The sequence below is a fragment of the Engystomops pustulosus genome, chromosome 3 (genome assembly GCF_040894005.1).
Source record: "Engystomops pustulosus chromosome 3, aEngPut4.maternal, whole genome shotgun sequence".
In the NCBI taxonomy this organism is placed as follows: Eukaryota; Metazoa; Chordata; class Amphibia; order Anura; family Leptodactylidae; genus Engystomops; species Engystomops pustulosus.
The window spans coordinates 91,797,872-91,812,637 of NC_092413.1; the positions used below are offsets into that span (position 1 = coordinate 91,797,872).

Consider the following 14,766-nt stretch of genomic DNA (forward strand, 5'->3'; position numbering starts at 1 on the left):
CCCTCTGTAAAAGTAGGCGATTCCAATCTCCTCCACATGTTTGTGGGGACACCAGTTCTCAGCTCTATGTCCATTAGATTTAATTTGTCACCGCCGTGTTTCCTGTGATATTCCTAAAATGCTCACTCATTCTTCAACGGAACATCTTTCCAATGTATTCTAATGTGCATGAGCAGATTATAGATAACACCCACTGACTTGCAGTTTATATAGTCTTGTATGGTGTATATCTTACAAGTGCTGTTGCCTTGAAATTTTTTACCTATATGAACTTGTGGGCACATGATACATCCCCGACATTTATAGAACTCTGTTATTTTTGGTCAAGCCATGTTCCCATTGGTCTCGTAGGGATATTATGGCTATGAACCCTCATCTGTTGATTAGCCTTTTTCTCTAGACTTTTCGGTCAAAGAAGGTCCGTCCTGTTTCTTGAACATGCCACTTTGTATGCCTTCTTTAAGACATCATCTGGATACCCCTTTTCTGCAAATCTCATCCGGAGATCATTACTCGAGTATAAGCCGAGTTTTTCAGCACAAAATGTGCTGAAAACCCCCAAATCGGCTTATACTCGAGTCTATAAGATAACCTCTGTACTTTTCGCCGCCCCCCCACAGGTCTTCTCTTCTGTCTTTAGCTCTGGCTTTGGGTGCCCGTGCGCTGCATGGCACACACCATGACATCAGCCGCTTGCCGACATCATAATGTGTGTGCCGCCATAAGCACACACTATGATGTCAACAAGCAGCTGATTGTCATTGTATATGCGACAGCATCACACGGGGACCCGAAGACAAAGACAGAAGAGAAAACCTGCGGGGTGTGGTGGAAAGGTGAGTACAGAGTTCTTAATTTTTTTTAGGCTGGGCAGGGGCTGCTGGCTTTTTCTACTAAGGGGGCAGGCACTGGCTATATACAGGGGGGCATGGGCTGGCTATACACTAGGGACCATGGGCTGGCTATACACTAGGGAGCATGGGCTGGCTATACACTAGGGAGCATGGATTAGTTATATTCTAAGGGGGGATGGGCGGGCTACTGGCTATATACTGGGGAGGCTGTTGCCAATGCATTTCCCAACCTCTGCATTTACTTGAGTCAATAAAAAATTCAAACAGGCAGCACAGTGAGAAACTGGATTCAATCCGTTGGGTGCCGGCTATGTGGGTCTGACCCAAGACCCCGGGGTCATAATAGTAATGAAGAAAGTAGCAGCACTCCGTCTTCCAATTCAGGATATTTTTATTCACATGTTGGTACAAAGCAACATTTCAGCTAACTCAATGTAGCCATTTTCAAGCATTTTGAAAATGGCTACATTGAGTTAGCTGAAACGTTGCTTTGTACCCACATGTGAATAAAAATATCCTGAATTGGAAGACGGAGTGCTGCTACTTTCTTCATTAGTTGAGTCAATAGGTTTTCCCAGTTTTTGTGTTTAAATTAGGTGCCTCGGCTACAATTTCTTTTCATTCTTGAATATTGCTCCTTTGGAATACCTCTTTTTAGGGGCAAGGGATGATTGCTCTTCGATCTGTGAAGGGAGTTTGTAGTAGTAGGTTTCCAAAAGACTGAGGTTTCAAGAAAGCCTGTGTCCATTTTTGTGATACTGACATCCAATTCTTCCACTTCCTAAAGCCGATCTTTAAAGTGAACAGGAACACTTTGGTCACGATGGAGACCACTCTGTGTATCGGCCACCTCCCATTGGTTGTTAAGCACAACACATTTCCTATGACAGCAGCTCAGCGAGTAGCCGGGTATGGTAGGAATGCATCACGTGAGCAATACATCACAGGGGGTGTGAACATTCACATCCAGCACGGTTTTTTAATGCGCAAACGTATCATAGCCGCACACCATGCTCCACGGAGCAGGCACATCACTCTGTGCAGCTCATATTTGAGCCAACAGCTCCACAGCCAGTAATTGGGCAGAAGAGTCCTTTTTAATGTCGAGTCTTACCAGTATATAGATAACCTTTTGGTTACTTAAAGGGGTATTCCCATTACAGCAAGTGAATGTAATTCTTTATATGAAAAAAAGTTTTACAATTTTCCAATATACTTTCTGTATCAATTCCTCACAGAATTCTAGATTTTTCTTGCTGTCATTCTATGGAAAGTTTCTAAGTTTACTACTAGTGGACAGAAATCTGACCATGGTCATACAGGTGCATGTCTCTGAGTACTGTCTGTGATATAATGACCCATGCACCATTCTGACCATTGTTTTTACAGCCCTCTGAAGAGTCTTAGATGACGAAACATGTCAGTGCGTAGGAATACTAGGGAATACTAGGGCAGATCTTTAGGGTAAACTTTTTGGGACTGCCCTTGTAAGCGCAGGAGTCTTTGCCTTCTGGGGATTATGGACATCCTGGGGCTTTACAGGAAAACTACCCCTGGTGGCTCCTGCTATATTGAAAAACTGGCTTACTAATGTGTGTTGGATCAGGTAAAACTGCTGCAATTTTTCTTAGCATTTGAACATTTGGCATATATAGACACAGTACAATGTGGCCATTTGAATTGATAATGCTATTTTAACAATTTATGTAAAGTCTGAGGTGGTGCATTGATTTTAATGTAATAATTAAACTTTACATTTTGTATGATTTTTTTTTCTCACTAACGCGCTGTAGAATCAGCCAACACATATAACTACAGATTTGAAAAAATTGTTATAAGCGGTAAAAATGTATAACACTTTACCAAAATATGTTATAAATATGTACAGTGCCAATGCATCACCATTTCTCAGGTTTAGAGATAGATGCAGAGGGTGCATGTACTTCAATTCAAATGGTTATATCTCTTGAACCATGGCACATAGAAACACAGTGATGTTCTTTAAAAGAAGAGAATTTCTCCTTTAATATCATGCAAGGTTTTTCTAGGCAACACAGAACCAGAAATATCCACTATTAATGTTATACAGTCAGGAACTGAAAAAATCACATTTTTTACTGCACCTTTAACACTGGGTGGCTCTGGTTATGTAGCACCTAAAAACACAGCCCTGATATAATATTAAAGATTCTCTTCTTTAATAGGACACCAGAATAGTGTTTTTTTTGGAGCCATTGTTCAGGAGATGTAGCGTTTGGAGTTGGCCACAGTATTTACCTCTAAAAAATCAGAGTATGTGCAAATATAACATATATGCTGTGTGCAGTCGTGAAAGGGTTAAAGATTTCCACACTTGAGCTTTTAAATCCATCGTTTAACTAGTAATAGCTACCTAATACAGGAACAGCCCACTCGGGAGATGGTTTCTGTGGGTTCAGCCACACATGACACAAGCAGCTTAAATAATTCTTTCAGCATAGTGTTAATCATATTCTCATATCCTATGTCTGGAAGAAAAGAACCAAAATATTAAACAAGTATTTCATAAAATTATCATAACCTATCACTGGCATTTGTAGAAAACACTATGGCTGGTAGCATATGTGGCACATCGTAACACACACCTCAGCTGATGCAGAAGCTCATTTTGAACACGACACTTATGTTATTTGATCAGTTAATTACATAAATCCAATTTATTTTTCACAAAAAGATTCTGCAGCAGCTGTGATGTGTAATGCAAGTAATATCCCTACTCCAATTAGGAAGAAAAGTCTCCTAAAGATATATTCTTCTGTCAGCTCTCCGGTTTGGCTGCAGAGTCTTCTGTTGCTGCTCCAGCCGTTACCGCTGCTGAACTGGAGCGCTGAGAGTGTTGTTTAATCCTGTACAACCAGTTTAACACCATTTCAAGAGAGAATATTAGGTAATTTACCCATATACATCTATTAAAAGTTCTGCTCCGCTTTCTTGATATGTGAAGTGAAGCCTCATGTCTTTTACCTTATCAGCCAGATATTCCTGTCCATAAAATGACTGAAGATGGAGGGTCATGTCATCTGTAACTGGCACTTGTTTATGGTCAGAGATCATTGGTTTCATACATATGTAATTTTTTGGCAACACATTCCCTTTAAAAGGACATTACCATCAGAATAAAGGATTATAAACCAAAACACACATACATGCAGGTGCAAGCCCACTCTGGCAGGATCTTTTAGGTTTTTATGCTCTTGTTTCTACAAAAAAAAGCCTTTCAAATTATGCAAATGAGTCTCTGATAGTCTCTGGCTCCAGAAATGTCAATGGAGCCTGGAGCCCCTCAGGCTCATCTGAACAATGATTGATTACTTTTTTTTGTAAAAACCAGGGAAAAAAATAGGCTAAAAGAAGAGCAGATCCTGCCAGAGGGGGCACACACCATTATGTCAGTGTGCTTGATTTACAATCCTGCATCCTGGTGGTAGTTTTCCTTAAAGCCAACAGTTGATTGTATTTATTAGTAAACTGCACTATACTCAGCATATACTTGCAATGTCATGCCCTGACTGTCATGGGATATGAAATATTCAGTGAATCCAGTAACTTCCAAGATTGCAGAATGATAGATTTTGGCATGAGGTGCTTACAGCCTTTATACAGCAGCAAAATTAGGATTTTTGTGCTCATAGACTAACTACTTTCTGCATATCTACAAGCTCAGAATTCATTGGGGGCTTAACTTTTTGTAGATGTGTAAAGGATAAATGGCAGACTCTGCAATATCATGCTAACATATTATAAGAAAATACTTTACCAGAGTTTATGAAGCTTTGAATGTGCTCAACCACTAGTTCACAAGACAAGCCAATTGCATGTTTGAAATTTGCAGACGCTGCATCCCAATATGCGTGATCCCCCTGGCTGCGACCCAACCACATGGACATGACTGGTAAGAGCAGATGTACAACGGCATAAATGGCAAAGCCAGGCCCTGCAAGAGAAGTCAACATTCTGAATCATTTCAGTAATTTATAATAGTTTGATTTATAATATCTGGTTCCTTGCCAGCAGTTGTGGGGAGTCCCAAATGGGGGAGGGGGGCATCTGCAGCCTCATGTTTTCTTCCTATATTCCACACAATCCCCCACCCTCCCCTGCCTGCTCAATGCACACAACAGGAATTGGGGAGGGGGCTCACCACACGCAGCTGGCTTGGCGACAGATAACGTAGATCAATCTATTATAAAATTCTGAAATAATTCCGAATTATGACAAAGGCATTTTTAAAATCAGCTTAGGATGGGCTACTGGAACTTGTCACCAGATAAAAATTGCATTCCTGGTGACAGGTTCGCTTTAAAGTTACTGTATTATTTTAATATGAAAACACATTTACCTGGCACCTTGGCAACTTCCCTTAATAACTCAAATAGTAAATCCAGAGTGGGGGGCTGGTGCTGACGAGGGCAATTAGAAACAGCAGCTGTAAGTTGTTCTAAAAGGTTTATCCACACATCAATAAGACCTAAAATAATAATAATAATTATTAATAATTACATATGTTTACAGGGGAAGAGGAAAAGTGTTAAGTGGCACCCATCTCCCCAGAACTGTTATGGCCTCTGCTGAACCTTTTTCTTCCCCAACAAGAAGTATGATGAAATTGTGAAGTCTACTCATAAATAAATGGTGTTTGCTCTGTTCTGTGCCCTGCTACATGCCCTAAAAGCAGTTTACACCTATATGTGGGGTATATCCATGCTCGGGAGGAATTGTGGAATAAATGGGGGGGGGGGCGTCCCTACAACCTAATGTAAATTTGTACTTTTTAGGCCAAATTAATATATTAGTGAAAAAAATAATTTTTAAAAATTTTACTTCCATATTATTTTAATTTTTGTGAAACACAGAGGGGGTAGAAAAAGGTCATTATACCCCTTAATAGATTCCTTCAGGGGTTAAGTATCCAAAATGGCGTCACTTGTTGGGATTTGTTGGTGGTCTGTGGTGATATGCAGGTATTGTTTACTGCTCTCATGTAATATAATGAAAATTTGCAATACTATGTTGAACTAGTACCAGTTTTTGTGCATTCAGGAAATACACTCACCGGACACTTTATTTGGTACACCTGTCCAACTGCTCGTTAACACTTTAACAATTTCTAATCAGCCAATCACATGGCGGCAACTCAGTGCATTTAGGCATGTAGACATGGTCAAGACAATCTCCTGCAGTTCAAACCGAGCATCAGTATGGGGAAGAAAGGTGATTTGAGTGCCTTTGAACGTGGCATGGTTGTTGGTGCCAGAAGGGCTGGTCTGAGTATTTCAGAAACTACTGAGATCTACTAGGATTTACAGAGAATGATCCGAAAAAGAAAAAACATCCAGTGAGCGACAGTTCTGTGGGCAGAAATGCCTTGTTGATGCCAGAGGTCAGAGGAGAATGGGCAGACTGGTTCGAGCTGATAGAAAGGCAACAGTGACTCAAATTGCCACCCGTTACAACCAAGGCAGAAGAGCATCTCTGAACGCACAGTACGTCGAACTTTGAGGCAGATGGGCTACAGCAGCAGAAGTCCACACCGGGTGCCACTCCTTTCAGCTAAGAACAGGAAACTGAGGCTACAATTTGCACAAGCTCATCGAAATTGGACAGTAGAAGATTGGAAAAACGTTGCCTGGTCTGATGAGTCTCGATTTCTGCTGCAACATTCGGATGGTAGGGTCAGAATTTGGCGTCAACAACATGAAAGCATGGATCCATCTTGCCTTGTATCAAGGGTTCAGGCTGGTGGTGGTGGTGTCATGGTGTGGGGAATATTTTCTTGGCACTCTTTGGGCCCCTTGGTAACAATTGAGCATCGTTACAACACCACAGCCTACCTGAGTATTGTTGCTGACCATGTCCATCCATGTACCCAACATGTCCATCCATGTATGACCACAATGTACCCAACATCTGATGGCTACTTTCAGCAGGATAACGCGCCATGTCATAAAGCTGGAATCATCTCAGACTGGTTTCTTGAACATGACAATGAGTTCACTGTACTCAAATGGCCTCTACAGTCACCAGATCTCAATCCAATAGAGCATCTTTGGGATGTGGTGGAACGGGAGATTCGCATCATGGATGTGCAGCCGACAAATCTGCGGCAACTGTGTGATGCAATCATGTCAATATGGACCAAAATCTCTATGGAATGCTTCCAGCACCTTGTTGAATCTATGCCACGAAGAATTGAGGCAGTTCTGAAGGCAAAAGGGGGTCCAACCCGTTACTAGCATGGTGTACCTAATAAAGTGGCCGGTGAGTGTATATTGTGCTACTTTGTGCATTAGAAATGGTTATCTGTAAAAATCTACCTGTGTCATCATCAAATTCAGATAATACAGCATCAACGCCATCTTCACTGCTTGCTGATCTTTCTTGAACTCGGCGAGGTAAAGTGTTCAGACGCCCACACAAGAAGATTGGTTTCATTGGCATCTTGTAGATTTTAGCCAGCAGCTGTATAGTAAATAAACCAGGGTTCTGTTATTATGTGGATACAGTGGGTACAGAAAGTATTCAGACCCCTTCAAATTTTTCACTCTTTGTGTCATTGCAGCCAATTGGTAAGATCAAAAAAGTTCTTATTTTTGCTCATTCATGTACACGGTGTACCCCATCTTGACAGATAAAGACCAAAAATGTAGATATAGAAAACTGAAATATCAGTTTTCTATATCTATATCTATTCTATATCTATCACAAGCTGCCCATTTCCTTCTGAACCTCCTTGAGATGGTTGTATTCCTTCATCTACTCCTCCAGAAGTGTTTAATTAAACTGATTGGACTTGATTAGGAAAGGAACACACCATTCTAAATAAGACCTCACAGTGCATGTCAGAGCACATAATTATGAGGTCTAAGGTATTGCCCTCCGAGACAGAATTGTGACAAGACACAGATCTGGCCAAGGTTACAAAAGTACCTCTGCAGCACTCAAAGTTCCTAAGAGCACAATGGCCTTCATAATCCTTAACTGGAAGAAGTTTGTGATGACCATAACTCTTCCTCAATCTGGACGTCCAGCCAAACTAAGCAATTGTGGGACAAGAGCCTTAGTAAGAGAGGTAAAGAACACCAAGATCACGGTGGCTGAGTTCCACATATGCAGTAGGGAGGTGGAAGAAAGTTCTTAAAAAGTCAGCTATCACTACAGCCCTCCACCATTCAGGGCTTTAAGGAAGAGTGAGCCAATGGAAGCCTCTCCTCAGTGTAAGGCATACAGTTTGTAAAAAAACACGAATGAAGGACTCCTGCACTATAATAAATAATATTATTTGGTTTGAGGAGACGATCATTGAACTTTGGGGTTAATTGTAAGCGGTATATGTGGAGAAAACCTGTCACTGCTCATCACATATCAAATACAATCCCAATAGTGAAACATGGTGGTGGTTTTCAGCTGCAGGGACAGGGTGATTGGTTGCAATTAAAGGAAAGATAAATGCGGCCACATACAGAGATATCCTGGATGAAAACCTCTTCCAGAGTGGTCTGGACCTCAGACTGGGCTGAAGATTCACCTTCTAACAAGACAATGACCCTAAGCACACGGTGAAAATAACAAAGCAGTGGCTTCAGAACAACTCTGTGACCCTTCTTGACTGGCCCAGCTAGTGCCACGACCAAACTCAATTGAGCATCTCTGGAGAGACTTGAAAATGGCTTGCACCAATGTTCACCATCCAACCTGAGGGAACTGGAGAGGATCTGCAAGAAAGAATGGCAGAGGATCCCCAAATCCAAGTGTGAAAAACTTGTTGCATCATTCCCAAGACGACTCATGGCTGTACTAGCTCAAAAGGTACTTCTACTCAATACTGAGCAAAGGGTCTTATGACCATGTGATATTTCAGTAATAAATTAGTAGAAATATTTACATTTCTGTTTTTATGTCAAAATGGGATGCAGAGTGTACATTATTGAGCAGTAAAAAAGAACTTTTTTTGATTGTACCAATAGGCTGCAATGAAAGACTTCATATACAAAAATGCAATAGGAATAATTAGTACAATAAATGATTTGTAATGATGCCTATGATGTACAGTGCAAAAATATCTTGATCAGAATGCCATTTTACCTGAGAACACCTCCTTAAGTAATCCAAAGCTGGTAGACAAAGGTCTGTGGAGGATGAAGCAGAAGATGGAACACAATCCCCAATTTCTTTACAATCATTTTCACCTGACAAACAATATGACATTTTAACATTACATTCAATTCTGAAGAAAGCAATCTATACAGCAGCCTAGAAAGCTATCTAAACATATGTAAATAAGCCTTTATTATCAAGTCGTTACAAAGGTATAACATATGTAAGTAGACATAATATTCATGATGTTGATAGTCACTACTTTGTTGTGCCCAGTGTAGAGGTCTTTGAATAATGGTGTTTCTGACTTTGTACTCCATAGAAACCAATCATTGTGGAGATGTCAAATAATAAAATTACTGATGTCCTGGGGTGTACGTCCTTGTGAATTTTTACCGTTTAGAAGCACTGTCCATTTTGGTCTCTTGAACATAATAGCACAGAGGGCTAATGCAAAACATTACAAGTATAGAGTTGTAATCTTATCTTATGTTTCATCATTAAAGGTATAGGCAGAAAGAAATGTTATAGTTCCATTATCCACCTCATAGCTAATAACCCCAACATAGATATCAATTGCTTAAAAGCGGAATGAAAATGTACCTAATCCTTTTACAAATTTCATAAGGCACATAATGTAATCAGTGGCTGCATTGGCAAATACTTGAATGTTGTCAGTGTTCAGGAAAGCTTCAAACACATCAAACACTGGAGCCTGGCGTTTTCCTAAGAGACAAAACCGGTAAAACAATATGTTATAAAACTCAGTACAGTAGTATACAGCCTGCCCCCAGTAGTATACAGCCACCCCAGCCTGCCCCCAGTAGTATCCAGCCTACCCCCAGTAGTATACTGCCACCCCAGCCTGCCCACAGTAGTATACAGCCACCACAGCCTGCCCCCAGTAGTATACAGCCACCACAGCCTTCCCCCAGTAGTATACAGCCACTCCAGCATTAAAAAAAAAAAAAAAACTTACATAGTCACCCTCCGGTGGCCCCGATGCGCAGCGCTGCTCCCCCGATGTCAGCGCGGCTCGTCTTCTGGTTTTCCCGGCTCCTCTTCTTTCTTCTGTAACCTCCTGCAGGGCGCTGCCAACGCCCTCTTCCGGCCGGCAGGCACATAGTATGACGCGACGTTGCTGACGTCATACTATGCGCCGCCCGGGGGAAAAACACGGCGGCGCCCTGCAGGAGGTTACAGAAGAAAGAAGAGGAGCCGGGAAGCCAGAAGATTAGCTGCAATGACATCGGGGGAGCAGCGCTGCGCATCGGGGCCACCGGAGGGCGAGTATATAAGTTTTGAGGTGAGGATTTTCAGCACATTTTTTGTGCTGAAAAACTCGGCTTATACACGAGTATAAACGGTAGTTAACAACATGTGACATACTATGTTACAGTGCCATTAAGAATGATTGAAGAGGACTCATAAATTGAATGGTCACTTTTTCACCATGTCACAAGACGTAAAAATGTTAATAAAAAGTGATCAAAAGGCCATATAACCCCCAAAATAGTAGCAATAAAAAAATCAGCTTGTCCTACAAAAACTGACATGTCTGTATTAGCATCACAAAATTGCAAAAATAATTATTATTTTTCTCTACAAAATGTACAAAAAAGTCACCAGAAAATGGTGTTAATGCGGTTTTGCGTCAATTTCAAAGCATTTGGAATGTCTTCCGACTTCCCAGTACACAGCATGCAATATTATCCTCTTCCTGCCCTTTTTCGTTTTTGCATTTTCAAAAATCTATAACTTTTTTATTTTTCCATGTACAGAGCTTATTTTTTATGGCTTGGATTTTACGGATATTACTGTACGCCCCAAATGACATGTCTACTTTATTCTTTGGGTCGAGTTCTTTTCATACATTTATAAAAATTAAAACCTCCTGTACAAAAACTATTTTGGGGATTTTGCCATCTTCTGGCGCAAATAACTTTTTTATACTTTGGTATACAGAGCTTTGGGAGGTGTTGTTTTTTGCGACTTTTGATTACGCTTACAATGTTATTTTTAAAACTGTACTACCTTTTGATCACTTTTCATAGAATTTTAAAATGGCAAAAAAGTGCCATTTTCGACTTTGGGAGCTATTTTCCGTTACGGGGTTAAAGGCAGTGAAAAACTGCATTTATTTTTATTGCTGTGGCGAAAGCAATTTCCCACTTGTGGGATAATTACAGTTTTATTGTATAGTATCAGCATGAAAACATTAGCATTTTTATACTTTCAAACAGGAATCAAGGTTTTGTTGAGCTTTTAACCTACCCATTGAGTACTCTCCAACAAGATACTCTTTGATATCAGTCTTGCTGCCGTGTACGGTTTCCAGGGCACTGAACAAAGGTCTCCATCCTGACTGGATGCGAGGAGAGCACACTTCTACCAGCTCTCCAATTGATGTAACCACCTATAAGTTGCACAAATACACTAGTTAATAATGTCTGGATCATTCTTCCCAAAATCTACCCTAGACATTAAGTCATTGCACACTCAAACCTACCTATATAGTTACTGGTTATTTCCCTGTCATTCAAGTGTCCCTGACTTGTCCTGAAGCAATAACATTTACTCATGTGAACAAATGACTGCTGCAGCCAATTACTGACCTCATCAAGACCTATGAGGCCAGTGATTGGCAGCAGAAATTGTGTGCAAGTATGGCACATCATAACAGAAAGAGAAGTGGAGACATGAAACATTTTTTAAAGCATAAGTCTCTATACAACAGATAAGGAGACGAGGCTATCTAGTAAAACGGCTGACTAGTTAAAACAAGAAACAACATATACTTACCTCCTGCGCTCCAGTCCAACATAGCTCCTCCCATCACTTCCATCAGTATTTGTTGGTCTACAACATGCACCTGCTAGAGCCTACAGATGAGTCCTGTGTTAGGTTGTAGCAGGTGCTGAGCTCTGTACATCACTAGAAGCTGGCAGGAATATGCTGGACTGGAGTGCAGGAGGCAGGAAAGTATACTTCTCTGTCATTATACCACCTGCGGCCATATCTAGAGGATATTACACTTTCTCGTGTAGAATTACCCTATAACCTGCACCAGTGTGGTGCCTCCACTCCTGAACCATACAAAACTGTGCAGCAACATGGCCTATTTCTTGCCCCACCCTGCTCAATGGGCATGGAAATTGCGTAAAGTGGGGGAAACTTGAGAAACCTGCACTTGCGACTACATATGATGTGCACAAGAGTACAAATAATGATTTCAATGATTTCACCTGGTCCTGGACATCCTCATCACATAACTCTAGCTGCATGATTCGCTCAAAGGGACGGAAAAGGGCTTCATTAAAGTGAAAGTGTGGTGGCTCGTTCCAATCAGCCAGGACCTCTGTCACAATGTCATGTATGAAGGAGACCGCTTTCTTAGAAACACGTCTTTCTTTGTGACAAGCTGCCTATAATATAACAAGAAAGCGATCAGTATTACAGCACAGAATAAGAGCATCTTGTACATGACTAAATACCTCTGCAGACTCGTAACCATAAGTTTTGAAAAGTGTGCTACATTCTACAAGGAGTAAAACCTGGTGGTCACCTAGATATACACAAATGTACTGATATAATGTAAGGAATACCTCTACAAAATGAGGAGCCACTATACTCCAACATCGCATAATGTGAAGAAGAGGTCGGGATTTGCTGCGTATAATACGTAACATGACATCTCCAAGGCGGAAGAGATGTAGAGCACTTCTTTTGTCCTGAGTAGATTTAATCTCGCCTGTGAAAGTAAATTACAGAAAACAATTGAAGTTAACTTGCAGACCTTAGTTATACACTAAAACAAATGAGAAAAAACTGTGAAACCTCTCCTACTAGAGGGGATTTGTTCCCTAACTAAAAAGACAGCAACTTTAAACTATTTCCATTATAGTAAAGGTCTCACCTGGCATTGTAAGGGAATAATCAACTGTATCAGTGACCGAATGGAAAAGCTGAGCCTGGGAGGCCTTCTTCAGCTGGAAGAGAAATCCACTCAGTGCAACCAGATTGAGCTTGTCTGCAGCACCTTCAAATAGTCTAAAGATCATGGAAAATGCATTTTTTATATTCTACATTACTTCTTATACTTAGGACTCAAAATTAGGTTGAATGTATCATCTTTTTTACTGCAAATGTATTGGGTTCTTACTTGTCTGCTTGTGTAGACAACGTACAAACGGCTTTAGCAGCATTGCTTGAACTCATTAAGGTATTTCCACGGAAGTCGAATGCCCGCCCCTTGTTTCCCTCCTTAATAAGCTCTTGGATTGGGACCGGCTGGATGATGGGACTCTTCCCAAGTGAAGCCTCTTGTTCTTTACTCTGTTCTTGTGAAAATTCAGTGGAGAGGCCCTGGGAGTCTGTGGACTGAGTAATTGTCAGTGGTAGCTGCGAGGTTCCCTCACCGAAGTGCGTGTGCTCCAGTGTGCTGATATATTCACACACCCTGACCATGAGAACAGATGAAAAAAAAAATGTACATTTTTAAACATTTCTAAATAAGATATCATCAAGACAACTCCATCAGAGTGTGACACACATGCTAGGTCAGTGAGTGGCCAAACTGCAACCCAAACCCATTTATTTATTGAAAAGTGCCAACACAGCAATTCAAGCTTTAACTTATTGCAATCTTCTTGCGCTGTGCTGTACCAAAGGTTTCAACAGTCCTGAGGACAACACTATCGTTGACAGAAGGAGGAAAATTTTGGATTGTCATTGGAGCTTCCCTTGATAATCCCCTGAACAGGAAGAAATGCAAGGCCAAGAGCAGGAACTCCTTGTCCACACCTTCTCTTCCTGCAGTCTTAGGTAAACCAGGATACTTCACTTTAAAATAACACTGAGCATGTCACATCCTGGGTTATCTGGGCCTGCAGGAGGATCCCTTAATTAAGAGCCTGAGGGTAACAACCTGAGTGCCCACTGAGAGGGCTCAGAGTGCCACCTCTGGCACCCATGCCATAGGTTCGCCACCACTGTGCTAGGTGGTACCTGAACACATGCGGCCAACAGTCTTGATTATGACTTCCCATCTCCAGACCGACATTAAGTATGGCATCCATACAAAGAACATGGGCATTATGTAGACGAAATCCTCCATGTTTACCCATCTGCTCCAGTTTTTGCTCCACTTTTTGCTTTACTGTAAAAAAAAAAAAATACAAAAAATAATAAATAATAATAATAAAGTGTTCTGGTCAATTCATCACTCCCCCACCCCAATCAAAAGACATGAAAGCACCGAAGCATTACTTTATAGAGATACATACACACATCCTCTGAATATACTAAACATTTCTACAATTATGACCCCCTAATCACAAATTTCATGGGTTACTACAAAAGGTGAGGGTTAAACAGCTTTGGACTGTTACGGTTGTGTGAGATCTTTAAAGTGTAACCGTCATTCTGAGCAAAAAATAAATTAAATACATAATTCTGCTCCCGGTGTCCCTGGGAATCATTCCTCAAAATATTTTGCCTCTCGGTCCTCATTTAATACCTTTTTTGGCCCATAGCAACCAGGGTTTCCAGCTCTCAAAAAACCTACAATCAGCAAGATGGAGGGGCGGAGCCTGCATCCTGTCACCTCATCACAAACCCCTGCTGCTGACCAATGACACCAGAGCTATCGTCTGTCTGTCTGTCTGTCTATCTATCTGATATCTATCTAAGTAACACCAGCACAGCACATGAGGTGACAGTTTGTAGACTTGGAGATTGTCTCCTGCCATTTCCTGTGTGTGTGAGGTGATGGGGGGAG

General features: G+C 41.1%; 1 protein-coding gene across 5 annotated transcripts in view; it reads right to left on the bottom strand.

Moving 5' to 3' along the window:
- Nucleotides 1-14,766, bottom strand: part of ARFGEF3 (ARFGEF family member 3) — a 70,483-nt gene that overhangs the window by 12,709 nt on the left and 43,008 nt on the right. For 4 of the 5 annotated variants that reach the window (XM_072141422.1, XM_072141421.1, XM_072141427.1 and 1 more), the window contains 12 exons: nucleotides 13,995-14,145; nucleotides 13,150-13,446; nucleotides 12,904-13,037; nucleotides 12,593-12,738; nucleotides 12,233-12,412; nucleotides 11,262-11,403; nucleotides 9,591-9,713; nucleotides 8,976-9,079; nucleotides 7,208-7,352; nucleotides 5,233-5,361; nucleotides 4,651-4,827; nucleotides 3,247-3,361 (listed from right to left, as the gene is read on the bottom strand). In XM_072141422.1, the coding sequence (XP_071997523.1) occupies nucleotides 3,247-3,361; nucleotides 4,651-4,827; nucleotides 5,233-5,361; nucleotides 7,208-7,352; nucleotides 8,976-9,079; nucleotides 9,591-9,713; nucleotides 11,262-11,403; nucleotides 12,233-12,412; nucleotides 12,593-12,738; nucleotides 12,904-13,037; nucleotides 13,150-13,446; nucleotides 13,995-14,145 (1,843 nt within the window). The remainder of the gene's footprint in view (nucleotides 1-3,246; nucleotides 3,362-4,650; nucleotides 4,828-5,232; nucleotides 5,362-7,207; nucleotides 7,353-8,975; nucleotides 9,080-9,590; nucleotides 9,714-11,261; nucleotides 11,404-12,232; nucleotides 12,413-12,592; nucleotides 12,739-12,903; nucleotides 13,038-13,149; nucleotides 13,447-13,994; nucleotides 14,146-14,766) is intronic. The other variant, XM_072141423.1, reaches the window with a different exon arrangement.